This window comes from Hemitrygon akajei, chromosome 1, assembly GCF_048418815.1.
Source record: "Hemitrygon akajei chromosome 1, sHemAka1.3, whole genome shotgun sequence".
NCBI classification, from domain to species: Eukaryota; Metazoa; Chordata; class Chondrichthyes; order Myliobatiformes; family Dasyatidae; genus Hemitrygon; species Hemitrygon akajei.
The window spans coordinates 140,755,650-140,779,044 of NC_133124.1; the positions used below are offsets into that span (position 1 = coordinate 140,755,650).

General features: G+C 40.6%; 1 protein-coding gene across 1 annotated transcript in view; it reads left to right on the top strand.

Moving 5' to 3' along the window:
• LOC140722147 (regulator of G-protein signaling 22-like) overlaps positions 1-23,395 on the top strand; it is a 180,465-nt gene that overhangs the window by 113,448 nt on the left and 43,622 nt on the right. The window contains exons 11-14 of the mRNA XM_073037212.1: positions 9,507-9,608; positions 11,027-11,221; positions 13,213-13,299; positions 19,540-19,715. Of these exons, the coding sequence (XP_072893313.1) occupies positions 9,507-9,608; positions 11,027-11,221; positions 13,213-13,299; positions 19,540-19,715 (560 nt within the window). The remainder of the gene's footprint in view (positions 1-9,506; positions 9,609-11,026; positions 11,222-13,212; positions 13,300-19,539; positions 19,716-23,395) is intronic.

Here is a 23,395-nt window from a genome sequence, read left to right on the forward strand (position 1 = left end):
TTGGAAAGTGTGGATCCAGCAGTTTGAGCCTACGAGGTAATCTTGCTGAGAATTGGAAAGTGTGGATCCAGCAGTTTGAGCCTACGAGGTAATCTTGCTGAGAATTGGAAAGTGTGGATCCAGCAGTTTGAGCCTACGAGGTAATCTTGCTGAGAATTGGAAAGTGTGGATCCAGCAGTTTGAGCCTACGAGGTAATCTTGCTGAGAATTGGAAAGTATGGATCCAGCAGTTTGAGCCTACGAGGTAATCTTGCTGAGAATTGGAAAGTATGGATCCAGCAGTTTGAGCCTACGAGGTAATCTTGCTGAGAATTGGAAAGTATGGATCCAGCAGTTTGAGCCTACGAGGTAATCTTGCTGAGAATTGGAAAGTGTGGATCCAGCAGTTTGAGCCTACGAGGTAATCTTGCTGAGAATTGGAAAGTGTGGATCCAGCAGTTTGAGCCTACGAGGTAATCTTGCTGAGAATTGGAAAGTATGGATCCAGCAGTTTGAGCCTACGAGGTAATCTTGCTGAGAGCTGGAAAGTATGGATCCAGCAGTTTGAGCCTACGAGGTAATCTTGCTGAGAATTGGAAAGTATGGATCCAGCAGTTTGAGCCTACGAGGTAATCTTGCTGAGAATTGGAAAGTTTGGATCCAGCAGTTTGAGCCTACGAGGTAATCTTGCTGAGAATTGGAAAGTACGGATCCAGCAGTTTGAGCCTACGGGGTAATCTTGCTGAGAATTGGAAAGTACGGATCCAGCAGTTTGAGCCTACGAGGTAATCTTGCTGAGAATTGGAAAGTACGGATCCAGCAGTTTGAGCCTACGAGGTAATCTTGCTGAGAATTGGAAAGTATGGATCCAGCAGTTTGAGCCTACGAGGTAATCTTGCTGAGAATTGGAAAGTACGGATCCAGCAGTTTGAGCCTACGAGGTAATCTTGCTGAGAATTGGAAAGTGTGGATCCAGCAGTTTGAGCTGTTTTGCACCACTAGCGGCGTAGCTGACAAGACGGAGAAAGTGCAATGTGCTACGTTTCCGCATGTGGCGGAGGCAGAGGCAATAAAGGTTTGCAACATGTTTGTCTTCCAAGATGATGAGCAAGATCAAATTGAAGTGTTGAAGAAAAAGTTTCAAGATTACTGCAAACCGAGAAAAAACCTACCGTACATCCAACACTTATTTTTCACGAGGGCTCAAGGACCGACAGAGACCATAGACGCCTACATAACAGATTTAAAGAACAAGGCAAAAAACTGAGTTTGGACAACTGCATGATTCTTTAATACGCATCAGGATTGTTTGCGGCATACGTGATGATCAAGTGAGAGGCAGGCTATTGAGAGGGGCGGAGCTTACATTAGAAAAGGCGATTGATGTTTGCCATACCAGTGAGATCACGTCAAGTCAGGTTAAAGTGTTTAATGAAGAGATTGAAGTGCACAAAATAAAAACTGTGAAAACTGAGAAGAATAGGACAATGCCAGCTCCACAGGATGATCAAAAGGAAGTTAACTGCAACAGATGTGATTATAAACATGGATACAGAAAATTTCCAGCCTTTGGTAAGACATGCAAATTATGCAGGAGCAAAAGATGTGCAAATCGCAGGAGCAAGCAAGGAAAATGAATGCTGTGGAACAGAGTGAGGGCAACAGTGACATGTTCATTGGCACAGTTGAAGTGGAACAGGAGGTATGCATCAAGAATATAGACAATGCAGAGATGGAGGATGAAGATGATTGGACTCAAGATCTGATGATAAACAGGAAGAATGTGACATTTAAGCTTGACAATGGGGCAAAGTACAATGTAATGTCAACAGAAACATTCAACTCACTGGACATCAGAGGAAGACAGAAAATCCACCTGCAAGCTTGTTGCATATTTCGGCCACAAGATAGCACCATTGGGAAAGAAAACACTCACCTGTGTGTACAAAGAACAAAAACACAAGAGGGTTTGAGATAGTACAGCAACATGTTCCAGCAATACTGGGGAAAGCAACATGCACAAAGCTAGGCCTGGTGAAGCGAATCTATGGTGTTGAGAAAGAAAATGACATTCTCAAAGACTTTGCTGACTTGTTTTCTGGATTAGGATGTTTACCAGGGAAACACCATATCCAGATTGATCCAACTGTTGCACCAGTCGTGCATGCTCCCAGAAAGATTCCAGTAGCTCTCAAGGATTGAGTAGTGGAGGAGCTACACAGAATGGAACAGATGGGAGTCATAGCAAGACAAATAGAACCGACTGACTGGGTGAATAGTACGGTGACATTAGTCACAGAAAAAAAAGATGAGGATTTGCATGGATCCACAAGATCTCAACCAAGCCATCAAAAGAGAGCACTATCCGCTGCTCACGGTTGAAGAGATTGTCTCCTACATGTCTGATGCGAAACAGTTTTCAGTATTAGACGCAAATCAAGATTTCTGGTAGATCAAGCTGGATGAGAAAAGTTCCAAATTATGCACTTTCAACACGCCCATAGGGAGATATCATTTCTTGCGTCTACCCTTTGGGATTACTTCTGCAACAAAGGTATTCCAGAGGTCAGTGGCACAAAAGATTGAAGGCTTGGACGGAGTGGTCAATATCATTGATGATTTGTTGGTATGGGATGACACAATTGAGGAACACGATCAGAGACCGAGGAAGCTTCTGGAGAGAGCACGTGAGTACAATCTAAAACTGAACAAAAGTAAATGTAGGATCAGAACTACAGAGCTCAAATACATAGTCACGTACTCAGCGCTGATGGGCTAAAACCAGATAATGAAAAGGTCAGGGCTGTGGTACAGCTACCACCACCTTGAAGATAAGCAAGAACTATTGAGGTTCATGGGCATGATACGGTATCTTGCCAAATTCATTCCCAACTTATCAGAGGTCAGCACTCCATTTCGAAAGCTACTAGAGAGCAATACTGAATGGCATTGGGAAGATGAACAAAAGAAAAGTTTTGACAAGTTGAAGCAGTTGGTTACCAATGCACCAGCACTCAAGTTCTATGATGTCAATAAACCAGTGACTATGTCTGTGGATGCCAGTTCAGAAGGAATAGGAGCTGTTATACTGCAGGATGGGAGGCCTGTGGCATATGGATCACGAGCACTTACAGACTGTCAACGCCGATATGCTCAAATCAAGAAGGAATTACTTGCCATAGTTTATAGGTGTGAGAAGTTCCACCAGTATGTATATGGCATAGAAATCCAGGTTGAGAGTGATCACAAACCACTTGAGAGCATCTTCAAAAAGCCACTTCACCAAGCTCCTATGAGGCTGCAAAGGATGCTTCTCAGGCTACAGAGGTACACTCTCACAGTCACCTATAAGCCAGGAAAAGAACTGTGCATTGCTGATGTTTTGAGCCATGCTTACCTCAAAGAGCAAAAGGAAGAGTTGCTAGGAAGAGAGCTGGATGTCAACTGGGTTACATCTCAGCTACCCATCTCTGAGGTGAAGTTGAACATGTTCAGGAAAGTGGCTGCAGATGATTCTGAATTGCAAATGCTAAGAGACATTACAATGAATGGATGGCCAACAGAAAGGAAAGATGTGCCAGAAGAAATACAGAAATACTGGACATTTAAAGAGGAAATCAGCTATGCATCAGGACTAATGTTCAAAGTGGCAAAACTCATCGTACCAAACCAAATGAGACAGGAAATGCTCAACAGATTTCATAAGTCACTCCTGGTGATAGTGAAATGTAAAGAAAGAGTAAGGGACATTCTCTATTGGCCAGGTATGTCAACTCAGTTAGAGGACATTGTGTTTCAATGTGCTATTTGTAATGAAAATAAAAACAGCAATCCAAGAGAGCCTTTGCTTCTCCATCCACTACCAGGAAGACCATGGGAGAAGATTGGCACAGATTTCTTTCACTACAATGGTGCAGAATATTTGCTTTGTGTGGACTACTATTCAAAATATCCGGAGATCACCAAGTTAAGTGACACGTCCAGTCAAGGTGTAATTACCGCAATGAAGTCGACATTCGCAATACATGGTATTCCAGATATTGTCGTCAGTGACAATGGTCCACAATATGCCAGTGGTGAGTTCAGAGGGTTCTCAGAAAGCTGGGAATTTCAACATATTACTTCCAGACCTCCTTCCTTTTCTTGCCTATGTTGTTGGTACCAATATGTACCACAGCCTCTGGCTGTTCTCCTTCCCACTTCAGGATATCGTGGATGCGATCAGAAAAATCCCGGACCCTGGCACCTGGGAGGCAAACTACTATCTGCATTTCTTTCCTGTGTCCACAGAATCGCCTGTCTGACCCCCTAATTATAGAGTCCCCTATCACTGCTGCCATCCTCTTCCTTTCCCTGCCTGCCAGACTCTGTGCCAGAGGAGTGGCCATTGTTGCTTCCCCCAGGTAGGCTGCCCCTCAAACAGGAGTACTTATTGTCAAGGGATACAGCCACAGGGGTGCTCTCTAGCCTCTGACTCCTGCCCTTCCCTTTCCTGACTGTTACCCACTTATCTGTCTCCCCAGGACCCAGTGTGACTACCTGCCTATAGCTCCTCTGTATCACATCCTCACTGTCCCTGACCAGACGAAGGTCATCAAGCTGCATCTCCAGTTCCCTAACACAGTCCCTAAGGAGCTGCAGCTGTGGTGCAGATGTGGCCCTCTGGGAAGCTGGGAGTCTCCCAGACCTCCCACATCTGACACTGAGCACCGAGCACAGAACACAGGCCTCACACACATTCTTCCGGTCTGTATTCTACACAGGTAACCTACCTGGCCTTGACCTGTTATCGCCGAAGCCCCATTAAGCCAAAGCATTCCTACTCTGCCTCCCTCTACTCTATTTGCCCGCTCTATAAGGTGTCTCCTTTTAAACTCTTCTCACTGTTCTCATTGGCTGACGTCCACACGCTTGCGCAGTCGTGCCCAATCAAACCACTGAAGAAATAACCCTTATTCCCTTTGCTTTTACCACACCCTCCCACTCGTGTCTCATTACCATAATAATTGTGCAACACGAATACAATACAGATAGAGAACAGATGCATGGCTCTTGTATCAACCTTTCGATATAGTTAATACTCTCTAATCCAAGATACTGCTCATTAGTATTAGCTATAAGGAGAGGTTGGACAAACCTGGATCATTTTATCTGGAGCATCAGGCTGAGGGGTGACCTGATCGAAGTTTATAAAATCATCGAAGGGTAGACAACCACCTTTTTTTTTTCCCCAGACTAGAAATGTTGAATACTAGAAGTCATAGCTTTAAGGTGAGAGAGGGCAAAATTAAAGAGGATGTGCTGAGCAAGTTTTTTTTTATATAGAGAAGATTTTAGTGCAAAAAGTGTTACTGAAAGCATACAAGATTCAGAAGTGGTCATCCTGAAATGGGCTTCCAGGGGTGGTAGTGGAAGTAGCGTTGTGGCATTCACGCGACTTTCAGATAGGTACATGAATATGGCATGATATAGATCATGTGCAGATGGTGGGGGGATTAATTTAATTTAACAAGACAGCACATATATTGTGGTCCGAAGGGCCTGTTCCATGATCTATGTTCTGTTAAGCTTTGGTGGAAGGTGGAGGTGGCCAAGGACAGAAAAGTCGGAGTAGGAAGAGGATGGTAGGGGTAGGGGGAATTTGGTGAGTTAATGTTACAGATTCTCAAATGTGGACTGAACCAAGGTGACAAAAGTGGTTAACCGGTTTGCATTTAGATTCCCAGAATAGTGTTAACTACATTGATATTCTGCTCATGGTGAAGAGTGAACCACATAAAGGGAGGTATGTGTAGTTTTTCAGTGCCTCAAATAGAACAGATGATGAGCGGTGGGTGGGATGGAAAAGGGCAGCTCGTTTTAAATATCCACTACCCTTTGTATGAAAAAAAAATACCGTTCAGATCTTTTTCAGATCTTGCCCTTCTCACCTTAAATCTATGTACCTGATTTTTAAAATCCCCTACCCTGGGGGGAAAAGATATGGCCATTCACTTTATCTGTGTTCCCTATGTTTTTGTATACCTCCATAAGGTCATACCTCAGTCTTTTGTGCTGCCAGCCTACCCAGTCTCTCTTTATAACTTATACCCTCTAATCCTGGTAGCATTTACATGAATATCTTCATCAGCCTTTCCAGCTTAATGAAACCATTCCTATAGTTGGGCAACCAGACTGAGCATAACAGTTAAAATACAACAATCAGGAAGAGGCCGTTTGTATCCAGCAGATAAGTTGATCAGAAGAGAGTTTTGCTTGTAAGTATGAATTCAATTGCCTCGGTATTGTCAGAGTAACTGCAATAGCCACCTGCTTGCAGCTCCTTTTCTCAGCAGTTGTTAGAAGTTGTCTTTCTAATATAAATGGACACAGAGTTCTGGACCTCTATAACCAGTGAGCACATGCCTCTGCTAACATGCACGTCACCCACATTGTATCTGAAAACAAATGATAGGTGATGGTCGATGTTTTTTGTTTCTTTTGCTACTTCAGTGCTGTTAGATCATGTTGTGATTCACAGCTTTGCCTGTTGGCTAATTTCGGAGTGTGGGTTTGTTAGTTTGTTTTTGTAAATGAAACTTAAGCTATCTTGGCAGGAAAGATTCCTCCCAGCATTTTCTGGAAAAAACATTTCCAAACTAGATTTTAATTTATTTCAGAGATCAGTGACAAACTGACAGTCCTCTCCACATACAAAATGCTGGTGGAACTCAGCAGGCCAGGCAGCATCTATGAAAAGATTTAAGTAGTCGACATTTCGGGCAGACCTGCCATCAGGATTGGGGAAAAAGGATGAGATGACGGAGTAAAGGTGCAGGGTGGGGAGATTTCCAGGATTGCAGATTTTCTCATGTTTGTGAGTCGTCTACACATGACTACAAAATTCAGACCATTTGGCTAGTCATGGGACACCAGCAGAATATTCTGGAATCTTGTGCAAAGAAAACAAGATGCTGAGGAACTCAACAGTTCAACAAGCACCTGAGGAAGTTTCAGGTCAAGATCCTTTATCTAGACCATGTCCATTTGGATTAATTGGATTTAAGGTTGACTAACTGACCAATGTCTTAATGAATCAGGCCAAAGGGAATGAGATATAAACTAAAATTTTAATTAAGTTCACAAAGTTCAACAATCTCATCAATTATTGTTTATATTACACCATCTTGTAATTGTTATATGCCCCATTCCCATCTATTTTCTTGTCATTTTAATCTCACTTGCCATTCAACTATCATTGGATTCTCTATTTTCTCACTTGCAGACCCGAGTCAATTCGGATTGACAACATCTCCTCCAGAATCTCCATCAGCACAGGTGCACCACAAGGCTGAGTGCTTAGCCCCCTGCTCTACTCGCTTTACACTTATGACTGTGTAACAAAGCACAGCTCCAATACCATATTTAAGTTTGCTGATGAAACCACTGTTGCTGGCTGAATCAAAGATGGTATTGAATCGGTATATAGGAGGGAGATTGAAATTTTGGCTGAATGGTGACTCAACAACAGTTTCTCTCACTCAGTGTTATCAAGACCAAGGAGCTGATTATTGACTTCAGTAGAAGGAAACCGGATGTCTATGAGCAGGTCCTCATTGGGGGATCAGAGGTGGAGAGGGTCAGTAACTTTAAATTCCTCAGTGTTATTATTTTCTGGAGGACCTGTCCTGGGCCCAGTACGTAGTGCAATTACAAAGAAAGCACTGCAGGGCCTCTTCTTCCTTAGAAGTTTGCAAACATTTGGCATGAGATCTAAAACTTTGTAGAGTATATTGATTGGCTGCATCACATGAAAACACCAATGCCCTTGAATGGAAAATCCCACAAAAAGAAGTGGATAAGATGAGGCCCAGTCCATCATGGGTAAAGCCCTCCTTACCATGGAGCACATCTACATGGTACATTGTAACAGGAAAGCAGCATCCATCACCACCCAAGTCATGCTGTTTTCTTGCTGTTGCCATCAGGAAGAAGGTACAGGAGACTCAGGACTCACACCACCAGATTCAGGAACTGATCTTCCCCTCAATCATCAGACTCTTGAACCAGAGGGGATAACTTCATTCAACTTTACCTGCCTCATCATTAAAATGTTCCCACACCTATGGCCTCAATTGATTCTATTATGGTTATCAGATTTACTGAAAATGCCTGCAAGAAAATGAATCTCAAGGTTATATATGATGACATATACGCACTTTGATAATAAATTTACTTTGAACATTAATCTTTGAATACTGAATTTTGGTTTTTCACTTGAATTTTTCATTCCTTTTGCTGTATCTTATTGCTTGTAATATCTCAAATGCTTATTAACTCTGATGAAGTTAACACTGATGTGAAAGCTTACTTCTAGTTACTTAAGCACCAGATACTGCTTAACTTTCTGAGTGCTTTTGTAAAGAGCAACTTTTCTGAATGAAAATGCAAATAGCAATTCAGAATCAGAATCAGGTTTCTTATCGCTGTCGTACATTGTGAAATTTGTTGTTGTGTGGCAACAGTACAGTGCAATACAGCAAAAAATACCGTAAGTTACATCAGGAAATATATAAAACAAATAGTGCAAAAAGTGAGCAAAATCTTGAGGTAGTGTTCATGGTTCACGGATCGTTCAGAAATCTGGGAACAGGCTGTTCTCAAAATGTTGAGTGTGTGCCCTTGTGTTCCTGTTCCTCCTCCTCTGATTATAATAATGAGAAGAGGGCATGTTCTGAATGGTAAGAGTCATTATTAATGGATGCTGCCTTCTAAAGGCACCGTCTATTGAAGATGTCTTTGATAGTGGGCAGGCCATTGCCCATGATGGAGCTCGCTGAGTCTACAAGCTATAGCTTTTTATGATTCTGTGCATCGGAGCCTTCATACATGCCGATGCAAACAGTCAGAATATCCTCCATGGTACATCTGTAGAAATATGCTAGAGGCTTTGGTGACTTGCCAAATCCCCTTAAACTCCTAATAAAGTAGAGTCATTGTGTGCCTTTTTCATGATTGCATCAATATATTGGACCCAGTATAGATTGTCTGAGGTGCTATGCCAAGGAACTTGAAAATGCTGATCCCTTAAAGAGGACTGGTATGTGTTCTGCTGACTTCCACTTCCTAAAGTCCACAATTAATTCCTTTGTCTTTCTGACATTGTGTGCAAGGTTGTTGCTGTGACACCACTCCACCTGCTGATCTAACTCACTCCTGTATGCCCCCTCATCACCATCTGAGATTCTGCCAACAATAGGGTGTCGTCGGCAAATTTATAGATGGCATTTGACTGAGTCTAATCACGTCATGAGTGTAAGGAAGTTAGAGCAATGAGCTAAGTGCACAACCTTGATAGATGCCTGTGTTGATTGACAGTGAGGAAGAGATTTCTGATTCTCACTAACTGTGGTCTCCCGATCAGGAAGTCAAGGATTCATTTGTGGAAGGAGGTACAGAGGCTCGGTATTTGAAGCTTGTTGATAGATAGATAGATACTTTATTCATCCCCATGTAAAGTATTAACTTTTTTCCTCACTATTTTGCAGTTATGGAGAAATGCTATAAACCTGTGGAATGACCTGAGGGAATATCAGCAACTTTTCTGTGCAGAAATTTTCCAACCTTTCAAACTCAAGAGACAAGCTCAGGCAAGCTATAAAACTAATAATGGGGGAAGTTTTATTGTCAAAGTTTATGAGGTTCGGAAATATTTTGCAGAAGGACAAGCAGCTTGCACAACCAACAAAGAGAATGCTTTATTGGGGCTATAAAAGGAGTGAGCAGGTAACTAGCCTCCAGGAGGATTTTTTTTTCTAAGCATGAGATTCAGCTGATGCTGGAAATCCAGAATAACGCACATGAAGTGTGCAGGAACTTAGCAAGTCAGGCAGTTTCTATGGAAAAGAATAAACAGCTGATGTTTTAGGCCAAAACCCCCCATTAGTACTAGGATATTCATCAAGACATTTTTTCTAAAGTTCCAATTTAACCTGCTTTATAGGTTCTACTGTGGCCAGGAAACTGCAGTGAAGTAGTGCATACTATGTCCTTGAAATTGTCACTATCACACATTCCTCTGAGAACCAACAGGCGCAGAGTACTTCCATCCAAACATTTGGCTCCTCCCCCTGCACCTCCATTGTAAATAACTTGAAGTCTGTCAAACATTTACAAAGTAAAGATTGCATTAATTTGAAAGCTCTTTCCACGGTTAGAGATTAAGCCCATCACAGCCCCTGCACCCTCCCTCTCCTTCCCATAGCCTTGAAGTTGGGAATCTAAACAAACTGGTCTTGTGGCTTCATTGAGTCTTTCCCATTTAACTTTAAGCCAATCAAGCTGACTTCTCAGTGCCAGGCCCAAAAGATTCATGGAGTTAAAATTCCACACCACATGAAGAAACTCTGATCCATGACTTCTATGTCCAAATGCTGCCTTACCACCCTCAACACCACATCCCAGCCTCCAACCTAATCAGCTCCAATGAATAGCTAAGGTAGTTAGCAAACTATTATATTAAAAAACACATTGATTCTTCTTCATATCTGATTGCTGACATCAGGGCTATAAAAGTATGTCTGAGTGGAAGGACAGAAAAGTTCAGGCCTTTTTAGTGATTTTATTTAGCTGGGATTTCTTTAAAGATATTCTCATTAATTAGCTAGCTTTTCAAAGTAAGGTACAGTATAAATGTCTGTAACATGACTATTCTCACTACAGTTTTGTAAGAGTTATGAGTTACAAACTGGAATATTTTCATATTTAAATAATTCCACAACTCAATGGAAGATTTATGGGAGGGTGGTAAAATAGTTGGGGAAATTATTGTTATTAGTTTTGTGTCAGATTGATTCCTCTAATACTTTAAGAATGAAATAAAACAGCCCTACTGACTGGACTTTCTTGGAAATTTTAGGTAATTGAATCACTCATGTTTGCCTGATTTTGTAATCCAGTTTATTTTAGGCCAAAATAATATTTTATATTCTTAGGGAACTTTATGTTCTATGTTTTAAACCTTACTGACTTCTGACTGAGCTTTTTATATTATTTCCATATGCTTTAGTACATTTTTGCAACATATATTTCCGATGGGTCTTCATCAAATGTTGAATTAAACGCAGAGAGTAGGAAAAGCATCTATAAACAATTGGAGCCACCTTTTGAAGATTTGTTTGATCAAATAGAGGAACACACTCTTATCTTGCTTCTGGTATCATGGATTCACATGATTGAAATAGCCATGTCAAGATTCAGAAAGGTATAGTCTACAGTGTTTATCCAACTGGATTAGAAAATGGTCATTTTGTATTCCTTTATTTCTCTCTTTTTTCTATATTGTTTATTCTTTCCTCATTAATAAAACTAGCAGATAATTTGATCTCCAGTCAGTTAATAAAGACCATGTGTGAAATAGTTACCTCTATAGGGAGCACTGGTCTTCTAGATCTTCTTGATATGACAACTGAGCTTTAATAGCTGAAAATGAGGATCTCAGTGATTGCTGACAGATCATTTATTGCTGAAAAAGAGAAAAATATCACTGAGCACAACTATCCTCACACTCTCCTAACTCCCTTAATCAAATGAAATGAAAAATAAAATTTTGCTATTATTTTGATAAATCTTTGTGTCAATGGGTTTTAAATTGGAGAAATGTAATGTAAGTGATGCAATGATTAAGCAACACTTTATAAAAATAGCAATGCTATTGGTGTTTGTTTCCCACTGCTGTCTGTAAGGAATTTTTATGTTCGCTGGATGCACCAGTTTCCTCCCACATTCCAAATATGTAAAGTTAGGGTTGTTAAGTTGTGGGCATGCTATGTTGGCTGCCCAGTGCAATACTTGCTGATTAGATTTGATGCAAATAACACATCTTGCAATGTTTTGCTTTACATAGGATAAAAAATAAGCCAATCTTTAGAAAACTTATTGTGCTTATGTAAATGTATCTATTGTATGTTTACTGTCCCATTTATATTATTTATTCATAATTATAAAAAAGACAAATTACTGAGTAACAAATTATATATTTAAATAGATAAAGAACAAATTAGAAGACTACCAATACTACCACAGAACTATGAAATTGTGTATTAGTTCCTAATAGTTACCGGTATTGACATAGAGGAATTCATTCAGCATACCTGAATGAATTCAGGTATTCAATTCAGCATTCACAGAATCAAAAGCATGTTCTTTTGATTGATTGTAGGCAAATAAAATCAGTGCAGATACCTTTTGCAGATAATGGACTGCCATCAAACAGTGCTTTTGATGATAGCATCCTCCAAATGTTCTTTTTCATTGCAACATTCAAGATGATTGTTATTGCTTTCAAATTCTTCATAGTTCCTCACTTGCTGAAGTAGTGAAATAATTTCTTTTTCAATCCCAGCCATTTCTGGCATCTCTAAGCTTGAATGTTTAAAATTGCAGTGATAAAAACAGTTCTAAATTGTCTTATTGCTTATTTCTCACCAACACTCAGTGACAAAAGTCACGGCATTTTGAATATACACAACTGGCGCTGTTTAAAAACTGTTTGCTCTGAGCACAGTGTCATGTCTAACAGACACACAAGCGCACATGATGAACACTAGTTAGAAACTGTTTGGCATCAGTCTCCTTTCCTAGTTAAGCACCAAATAAAGGAAGACTAATCCAGGCTATTTTCCAAGTAAGTTTTTGTTTTTTAAGAGTTGCTTAAATAAGCGGCTGCCCAGATTAACTGGACTCCACTGTGTATGTTTAAAGTAGCTGATCTGAAAATATATACTCATTCTAGAGTGAACCTTGCACACAGTTTTTATTTTGTCTCCCTCTGTGAAAATACCTTCTGAAATAAATGGAAATTATACTGAAGGTTGACTGAAATTATCATCATCATCCAGTACATACTGTTGGAATGATATGTGGGCAGTTCCAGCTGTAAGATCTGGATTCAATTCCTTTCGCTGTCCGTAATGAGTTTGTACTTTCTTCCCATGAATGCATGGGTTTCCTTCTGGCATTCTACTTCCCACCCACATTCCAATGATGTACTGGGTAGGATTAGTGAGTTGTGGGCATGCTATGGTGGTGCCAGCAGCATAGCGATATTGCAGGCTGCCCCAGCACATCTGTGCTGGCCATTGATGTTTCAGTGTTTTGGTGTACAGTACATGGGTCAAATAAAACTAATCTACAATCTCTTTAATCCTTGTGTTAGTATTGTTCAGTGACACTCTGGTCATCTTTCATTTCCAGGTGAACCTTGTAAGAGAGACTCGACATTTGGATACAGCATACTACAAGAAACTTCAAAAACTGCAAAATAAGATTTGGCCAAATAAAGTAATTATCTCTGTGTATTTTGGAAAAAAAAAGAATATTAGGTACATTTACAGAAACACCAAGCAAAGGAAGTAAGAATCTCTGGTCTCAGTTGCCACACTGATTATTTTTGTTAATATAGTTTTTTTGAGGTGGCATGGTAGTATAGTGTCTATCACAATGCCTATAGATGCTCAGGCTGTGGCAGTCTTGAATATGTACCTAATCTTAAACCATTTATAACTTTTGCCGTAAGTTTTATTTAGAGGTGTAACCCTGTTGATTAAGCATTTAATGAACATAAGTAAGCATTTCATTAGTAATGATACTGGAGAAACTCTGCAGGTCAGGCAGCATCTATTGGAGGGAAATAAACAGTTGATGTTCCAGGCCAAAACCCCTCACCTGGATTGGAAAGAAAGCAAACAGAAACCAGAATAAGGTGGTGGAGGGAGGGGGAAGAGCGCAAGCTGGCAGTTGATAGGTAAGATCAGGTGAGGGGGAAGGTGGCTGGGTGGGGGAGAGGGTTATGTGATACACTGAAGATAAAAATAATCTGATAGGAGAGAATGGTGGACCATAGGATAAAGGGAAGAAGTTGTGGAACCAGAGGAAAGGTAAGAGCAGATCATGACAGTGGGAGAGGGGAACAGAAAGCACTAGAGGGCCACCAGAATTAGGGAAACAAAGGGAGTGGGGGTAACAGAGGGAAGTGGTTACCAGAAATTGCCATCAGGTTAGAGACTATCCCGAAGGAATATGAGATGCATTTAGCGTCACCATGGCAGTAGAGCGGTCAGGGGCAGACATGTCGGTATGGGAATAGGAAGTGGAAGGTCACTGAGAGATCCTGGCTGTTGTAATGGACAGTGTGAGGGTGTTCAATGAAGCAGTACTCCAATCTCTGTCGGATCTCACTAATGAAGAGGATTTTGCATGGGAGCACCAGATACCCTGACAGACCTGCAGGTGTAGAACCGGCTCACCTAATCCGCAGGGTTTTCCCTACCAAAGTGGAAAACCTCACATTTTTCCACACTGTACTCCATCTGCTTTGATGTTGTCTACTTATTGTGCTTGACTACATCTTCTTGAATCTCTGGACATCCTCAAAGTTACTCATATCCCTTTATTGTTTGGTGTTATCAGCAAATTTAGAAGTGTTACATTTGATACTCTCGGCCAGTTTGAGGAGGCATTTGAACTTAAGAAAGCCAATACTGAGCTGGTGGTGTCAGAGACGTGGCTGGAAGACACAATGTCAGCCTATAGAGGTGGGGTATAAAAGTTTTGCTCACTCTACAGGACCTGCTCTCCTTGACATTATGGGGACTGCAAAGAAAACATTCATCAGGACTAACACAGAGGCTGCAGAGCAAGCATCCAGACAGCTATGGATCAAGACGTGTGACCTGTGGACCATTGCTGCTGGGATACAAGCTGGGGCCTAATCAACCCTGGCTGCATCACCTGGGCAAGAGTGCCTGATGTTGAAAGACCCAAAACATCCAATTACTTCACTGATAATGTGTCCCAGAGCATCCTAGGATGTATCTGTCTATAGATTGTAGACAGAAGAAGCAAAGTACTGACTCCTCCAATGCATAACCAGTCACCATCTGTCAACTTGAGAAGAATTAATTTATTCCCACTTTGTTTTCTATTTGCTAAATCTCAATGCATGCAAATATAGCCCCCCACACTTCTTCCCCAATTTCAACACTGTACCTTGTTTGCCAATCTCCTTGAACCTTTTAGAAAGCCTTCTGAAAATCCTCTGGTTCCTTTGTCTATTCTATTACATACAAACTCACAGCACTAAAATAGATTATTCAAAGATGGTTACCCTGCAAAAAATGCATGTTGACACTGTCTAGCCACGTTATTTTCTAAGCATATTGATATCATCTTTAGTTACAGATCTCAGCATTTTCCCAACTATTAGTTTGATTAGTTCCCTGTTTTCTGTCTCCCTCCTTTCTTAAATAGTAAGCTCACATTTGCTGTGCTTCAATCTACGGGAGCTATTGAATTCCAGAACCTATAAAATTTGTAAGATAATTAACTGAGCTTAAACACTCTCTAAAGTCACCCTTTCAAAACTCAGGGATTAGATCATCAGGCCCTTGGAATTTATCCATTTATAAATACATTAAATTATTGAGATATTGTTTTACTATTTTATTTTCTTGTCCTTATTTTCTATGGACTTTGTTTCACTGGTATTTTGGGAAATTATATTTGATTATTCCTCTACAAAATATTAGTTTAATTGCTCTGCCATTTCTGTATTAGCAGTTAGATATTCTCCCATCTCAATGTACTACCTTCACTAGAGCTTTCATTTTACAAACCTTTTTATGTTCCTCTAATTTTAGTTTTCATTTTATCAATTTTCCTTGGTTATCCCTCAATAGATTCTAAAATGCTCCCAGTCTTTAGGCTTACTGCTTTTTATGGCAACTAATAATTTTCCTAAATGTAATTCAGACAGGCCCATTTACGCAAGGGCTTTGTTCCTAAGAATTGGTTTCTCCATGTCAGAAATGTCCATTTTCGATAGTAACTGCATTCTGTAAATCTTTGCTACACTTTTTTCCATTTTATTGAATAATCAGCCAACCACTACCCAACACCTAATGAAATATATACTTTATCCAGTAAACCATTTACTTCACCATAAACCATTTTTATTATTATTAGCTTGAAAATGTTTTTAAAAATGTATGGGGGTTTAGCATGAAATTGTATTTTCATAAGTCGGGTTATCCATAAGCAATATAACTATTTTTAATTTCTCCCATTGGGTAAATTTTCCTTTTGACCTAAAGGAATTATAATGTCACTTTCTAGTACCTTCCTCCTTCCTCATCAGTCCTGAAAAAGGGTCTTGGCCTGAAATGTCAACTATCTGTTTACACAGATGCTGCCTGACCTGCTGTGTTCCTCCAGCATTTTGTGTGTGTTGCTCTGGATTTCCAGAATCTGCAGATTTTCCCATGTTTATATTTATCACTAATTAATCAATGTTTCATCAGATGCAGTTAATCATCTGCCCATTTTAACAGAGCTTGCCTTCCTACCACAGCCAAGTTGTCTCCCATACTTTCACAGTTGCCTTTGTACAGACTGAAAATCCAAATTTCAGATTCAGCTACATTAGATTCAAACTAACTATAGAACTCTATCATACAGTATAATGGGCATTCTTTCCTGAGTCTCCCTTCACTACAAGATTAGTAACGTTGAAATTGGAATTGGTTTATTGTCATATGTAATGAGATACAGTGAAAAGCTTGTCTTGCATACTGTTCATACTGATCAGATTATTACACAGTGCACAGAGATTGTTCAATGTAAGACAATAAAAATGCAGAGAAAGTGCAGGTAGGCAATAAGGTACAAAATCATAACGAGGTAGATTGAGAGGTCAAGAACCATGTTTTATATCCCCTCTTGGTGCACAGTACTAGGTTGAAAATAATTTCTTCCCTGGGTCAATTTAAAACATGATCTATACCTGAAACCTGAGGGCTAGAACAGAGAATGGATTCCAGAAACACACTGTTAGCACTGATTTGAATCGATCTATCTACCATAGATTGAAGCCTCCCATGATTACCATATTACTTCTTGAAGCTCTGTAGATTGCTCCCCCTGGTGGCTTTACTTTTACTTGGCTATAATTCAACCAATTGTGATTCAATACCATTGAACCAAAATAGTTTCATGCTGCTGTACTAATGTCACCATACCACATCTTTCTCCTTTTTATTTAACCTTCCTAAATGTTAAATACCCTGGAATATGGAGTTCAGTTTCAGCCGCCTTGCAGCCACATTTCTGTATTAGTAACTGGTTCGTACCGATTTTATGACTATTGCTGTCTCAGCACCATCTTGTTGCAGATACTAAATAACAAATCTCCTTGTGGCATCTTGGAATGGTCTATAATTCGTTAAATTCAAAAAAAATTTTAAAAAGGAAAATTATCAAAAATCACTGCTTTTTGAATTGGCAACCCTTGACCCAAATGAATAACATACACAAGCACAGACAACAGATGCTATTTAAAAACTGTTCACTCTAAGCATGGTGTAGTGTCTAACAGCCACACAAGTGCACATGACTGACTCTAATTTGAAACTGTTCGGCAATGGTCTCCTGTCCCAATTAAGTGACATTATGTCTCAAGTAAATGAAGGGAAACCCAGCTGTTTTCTTAATTAGTTTTGTTCTTTAAGAGTTGGCTCAAATATGTAGCCACTCCAATAAATCAATGGCCCGATTAACTGGAATTCACTGTATATGTAATTCTTTTAAATTAATATACTGTGGTAATGGTAACAAATTTGAAGGTGGTCACTTGTTTTGTATGGAGACTCTGATTGACCCAAGGAATATCTCTGTAAAGAAATCTCTTATTGTCTACCCTGAATGTGCCCCTTTCCCATCACTGGAAGATGAAGTTGCTGATGTTGGGCAGGGGCATCCTCCCAGAGCTTTCAGTCTCCTCTTTCATTTTTTTTCCTTACAGGTCTTTGCATATGAATCTAGGTCCTCAGGTTCTGGTTCTCCTGGCTGTGGTTTTCCTTCGGTATTAGCTGTGAAATTCTTTTTGCCAGTCATAAAGTATGATTGCTATGATGTTTCCATGTTGTTTGGACATATCTTGCAATATCCCCCTTGAATCAATGAGGCAACAGAACATGGTCTTCAGAAAACTGGTGGTATTCTGGACCATAAGCATGTGCTTGCCAGGCTGTCATGGATCTCCAGGTGGCTCATGGTTGGGCTGCCATCAGGTGTTGGAAGCTGCAACAGGAGAGGATTAGCTGGTCACCAAAAATGTTGGATAGTGCAGATATCTTGTTAGAAGAAATAAAACTGAGCTACATTACAAAATGCTATAGCTAAAAGAGACTGCTAAAAAATACCTAACAGGTCAGGTATCATCTGTGAAGAGTGGCGATCTTAGTTAACATTGCAATTTGACAACCTTTCATGGGGGCTGCGTTTCTGAAATTGCATAATTCAAGTTTGAGTGTTAAAACATAATCTTGAGTACTGTATATAGTATAAAGTATGTTGGAAGGGGAAGGACTAACATAGCAAAGTTCAGCATTCTTTCTTTCTGTCATGTTTTCATCCATCTTTTATGTCCATCACAGACTGATCAGCTGCAATAATCCTTCGCCATCCTCTGTTCATTGACTCCACTAGTGTCACCACAGCCTCTCATGGCCTACCCTTATCACAATTACTTCTATTTTCTTCTGCACTCTACCCCTTATCTACAGTTTAGTATATCCTTGTTTTCTAATTGTGCCTAGTGGTGACCCTAAACAAGAGATCCTCTTTCTCTCTCCATGGATGTGGCCTAACCTGCTGAGTGTTTCTAACATTTTCTGTGTTTATTTCAGATTTCCATGATCTGCAGGGGTTTAGTTTTAGGCTTTTGATTGCTTTAATCATTATGGATTAGGTTTTCCTACAGATGAATAGTTGATCCTGCCTGGAACTTGAACGATCTGACAACTCTACATACTTGCAAGAAACAAGAACATCACAGTTCCTGAACACCGAAACACTAATCCCTCCTATTTACACCATGTCTATATCCTTCCTTACATCCATGTGCCAATCTAATCATCTCCTCAATACCTCTTGCATATTTGCCTCTACCACCATACAAGGCAACACATTCCAGGCATCCTTGACTCTCTTAGTAAAAATCTTACCCCTCACTTCCCCCATGAATCTACCCCCTCTCACCTTCAATGCATGTCCTCTGGTATTAGACATTTCAACCCTGGGAAACAGATGTTCTCTGTCCACTCTGTCTATGCTTTTCATAATCTTATAAGTCTCTATCAAATCTCTCCTCAGCCTCCGGCACTCCAGAGGAAACAACCCAAGTTTATCCAGCCTCTCATGATGTCTCATGCCCTCTAAACCAGACAGCTTCCTGGTAAACCTCTTCTGCACCCTCTCCATAGCCTCAACATCTTTCCTATAGTGGGGCAATCAGAACTGTATGAAACTGAAACACCAAGCAGCCATATTTTGTGTCCAGCATATTTTCATTTTGGGGCCATGAATATTATACAGTCACAAAGGAGATTTGGAAGGAATCTCAAAATGTGATGGAAATGGCAGTCGTGCTACCACAGTGGGGATGCAGCTTCTGATGCACTAAAGGAAAAGCTGATTGAATTGAATTAAATTGATGTGGATTTAATTGTGATTTTAAAATTTTAGGAAATTATACTTCCTGATCATTCACCCAGTTCTGTACAAATCCAAGATGAACCTAGAAGTAAAAACTACTGGCAGAAGGTTCCTGAAAAATTCCGCAATTACACATTGGATTCAATCATTGACAATCCGTTAGAAATTGAGAATTTCCAGGACTTCCTTGGAAAACATTTTGCAGGGTAAGTCCCAATAAGTATTTCTTTTAAATAAGTACAGTGAAATAGAGGCTTTACAGGAAAAGGTGTACAGTAGTAAAGATTCACATCCACACTTTATAAACTTGGGTAGAAAATGGGGCCATTATTTACACAGAGAGTGACTCCACAATTTACCCTTCTGCTAATTTTTAAGCATCTGTACCACTTCTGCAATCACCAGTTCTCTCTCCAATAAATAGTGCAGTAAATAAAAAGAAAAATTCTCATTTTTAAAGGGTTTTGTGAGAGGCGCTTGAGAGTTAGGAGTGAGCTGCAAATATGAAATATTCATAAGTGTTAAAATACTCTCAAATAATGACCAGGCCTGTTCTCAGACTATTCATTAAAGATAAAACAAACTGCAGATGCTGGAATCTGGAATAACAAACACAGTTAAGGAAGAACTCGATAGGTCAAACAGTACCTGTGGGGGCAAAAGGCATGAGTTGACATTTCAGTTCAAGACTCTGCATCAGGTATGCATGGAAACAAGAAAGATAACAGGTATATAGCAGTACGAAGGGAGGTGAGAGAGAGGTTGATGGTCGATAGTTGGAACTAAATGGGGAGGAGATTGAACCAGATAGTGGAAGGGGAAGGTGGTGGAGGCTGGTAATTATAGACTGAGCTGTGTGGGGAGGAGCTGATGGGAAGGTGGAACCTGTTGGGGTGAGGGAATGGGACTGATAAACAAAGGAAGAAAAAAAACTAGGTGGAAAACGGAGTGTGTGTGTGTGTGTGTGTGTGTGTGTGTGTGTGTGTGTGTGTGTGTGTGTGTGTGTGTGTGTGTGTGTGTGTGTGTGTGTGTGTGTGTGTGTGTGTGTGTGTGTGTGTGTGTGTGTGTGTGTGTGTGTGTGGCATTGGGGCCGTTGATTATCTGATATGGAAAATTTATTGTTCTTACCATTTGGGCTGTAGGTTACCCAAGTGGAAAGTGAGATGTTGTTCTTCCAGTTTGCACGTTGCCTCTCCATAGCAATGGAGACAGCTGAGGACTGATAGGCTGATGATAGAGTTAAAATGACTTGCAACATAAAGTTTGAGATAGCCATTGCAGACAGAGGGGCAGGTGTTCTCACTCAGAGTGCAGCTGTAGGAAGAGGCTGTCACTCAGTCTACACTATTTCACCAGTGAAGGGGTATTTCACATATCACTCACACTGAATGCAGTAGATCAGGTTGTAGGAATGCTCATGAACTAGAAGGACTTCTTAGGGCCCTGAATGGAGGCAAGATAATCTCCTTTTAGATGCCTGGCAGCCCCTCTGCTGTAGATGCTGTAACCCTCATGCACTTTCCACTGTTCACTGCTATGTTTGATCTCACCCACCCTTCTGTAAGCAGGACATCAGAGTTCCTAAAGTCCTCACCTTTCATCATACCAGTCTTTGCATCTAACATGTCATCCTCCACTATTTCTGTCAGCTCCAGTGTGATCCTACCACCAGTCACCTCACTCCCAACCCCCATACTCCCTTTCCAAATGGACTGCTCTCTTTGGAAAACACTGGTCTGCTCACCACTTCGCCTGTCCTCTGGCACTTTCCCCTGCAACAGAGGGAGATATAACACTGGTCTGCTCACCACTTCGCCTGTCCTCTGGCACTTTCCCCTACAACAGAGGGAGATATAACACTGGTCTCTTCATTTCAGCCCTCACCACCGACCAGCAACCTAAACAGCCCTTCTGAGTGAAGAAGAGGTTCACCTGAACCTTTTTCAACCTAGTCTATTGAATTCAATGCCCACAATGTGGCCTCCTGTATGCTGGTGAAGTCAAGTCTAGACTAGGTGAGATCTATCACGGCCATCTGGAACTTCTGATTGCATGTCACTTTAACTCTCTTTCACATTCCCACACTCAACCTTCTCCAGTGTTAGAGGACCTTATGCAAATTGGAAGGACAACATTTTTATTCCACAGCTAGGTTACAGAGCAGTGGTATGAATATTGAATTTTCCACCAGCAGGGCTCCCTTCTCACACACATTCACTGATCCACCTAGTCTTCTTCTCCCTTTGCTCATCCTTCCCAACCTCTCTAACTATCTGTTTCCATATTCCCATCTGGTTCTGCCTACACCCTGCACCCTCTATACCAGGGGTGTCAAACTCATTTTAGGTCACGGGCCGGATTGGGCAAAATGCAGCTTCATGCGGGCCGGATCAGTCGGGCGCGTGCGAACGCAGCTTTCATTGCCTCCGTTTTTTCAGCCTGTTCTCATGTGTCTCAGTCTCTGCTATAACTACAAAGTGTTTCACTTCACAAATTCCGTTTCTTATGAAAAAGACTGCTGAGCAAGCATTATTTTTATGATTGGTATTAACTTACAATCATAGGCTTCATATCGCCGGGCCATTAATAATTAAAATAATAGATCTATCTAAAATGATCTCGCGGGCCGGATATAATTGTACGCCGGGCCGGATATGGCCCGCGGGCCTTGAGTTTGACACCTATGCTGTATACCATCCCCATTTGTACTGCTATTTAGCTGGCAATTTTCCCTGTTGTCACTCAGTCCTGATGCAAGTTCTTGACTCAAAACATCAACTTGCATCTTTTGCCTCCTCAGGTGTTGTTTGACCCACTGAGTTTTTACAATTTTTTAAAATTGTAAATCTTACTGTCAGACCATTAGGTTTTATTGAAGTTCAGAATCGCTTCCCTAGCTAAGGTTTTATTTTTTATATGCAACAAAATGCCAGAATGCATTTTTCAATTTTTGTCAGTTACTTAAAAGATTTGATCATTCCCATATATTTATGTAAATTTATCCTTGTAAATTTTGTTCTGCAAATAAGAAAAAAAATCCTTAATGTAGTTCCAATTCTGATTCAGATGAATGTTTGTGGAAACATACAATGAAATAGATCATCTGCTTTAACAACCATCACACCTAAGGGTCAGCTAAGGGAGCAGCCCGTGAGTCTTGCTACACATTCTGGCACCGGCATAGCATCCCACAATGCTTGATAGAACAAAGTCAAAGTAAGGAAAATTTTCAAAGTAAATTTTATTATCAAAGTACATATATATCACCATATACAACCCTGAGATTCATTTTCCTATGGACATACTCACAAACTTATAGAATAGTAAGTATAACAGGACGGATGAAAGATCAACCAGAGTGCAGAAGACAACAAACTGTGCAAATGCAAATATAAATAAATAGTAATAAATATCGAGAACATGAGATGAAGAGTCCTTGAAAGTGAATTCATTGGTTGGTTGGGGGAACATTTCAGATATGGGGCAAGTGAAGTTGAGTGTATTTATCCCCTTTTGTTAAACAGGTGAGGGTTGAGGGGTGGTAACTACTCTTGAACCTGGTGGTGCGAGTCCTGAGGCTCTTGTACCTTCTACCTGATGGCAGCAATGAGAAGAGAGCATGGCCTGGGTGGTGGGGATTTCTGAAGATGGTTGCTGCTTTCCTACAATACAGAACACAATAAAGTAGAACGCACCAAGTAACCAAACAATATCAGCAAAACAAGACCTTTTCCTCCCTCTCACCTTTCCACCTACCCACAGGGAAAGTACTCCAACTCCAGGACATGTTCATATCAGGTTCATTCAGACCTCTCTCATGCAAATCCTTAAGCCTGACTTGTCATTTTGCTGCATCTGATGTTAGCAAATGCTCTTGGATCTCTTC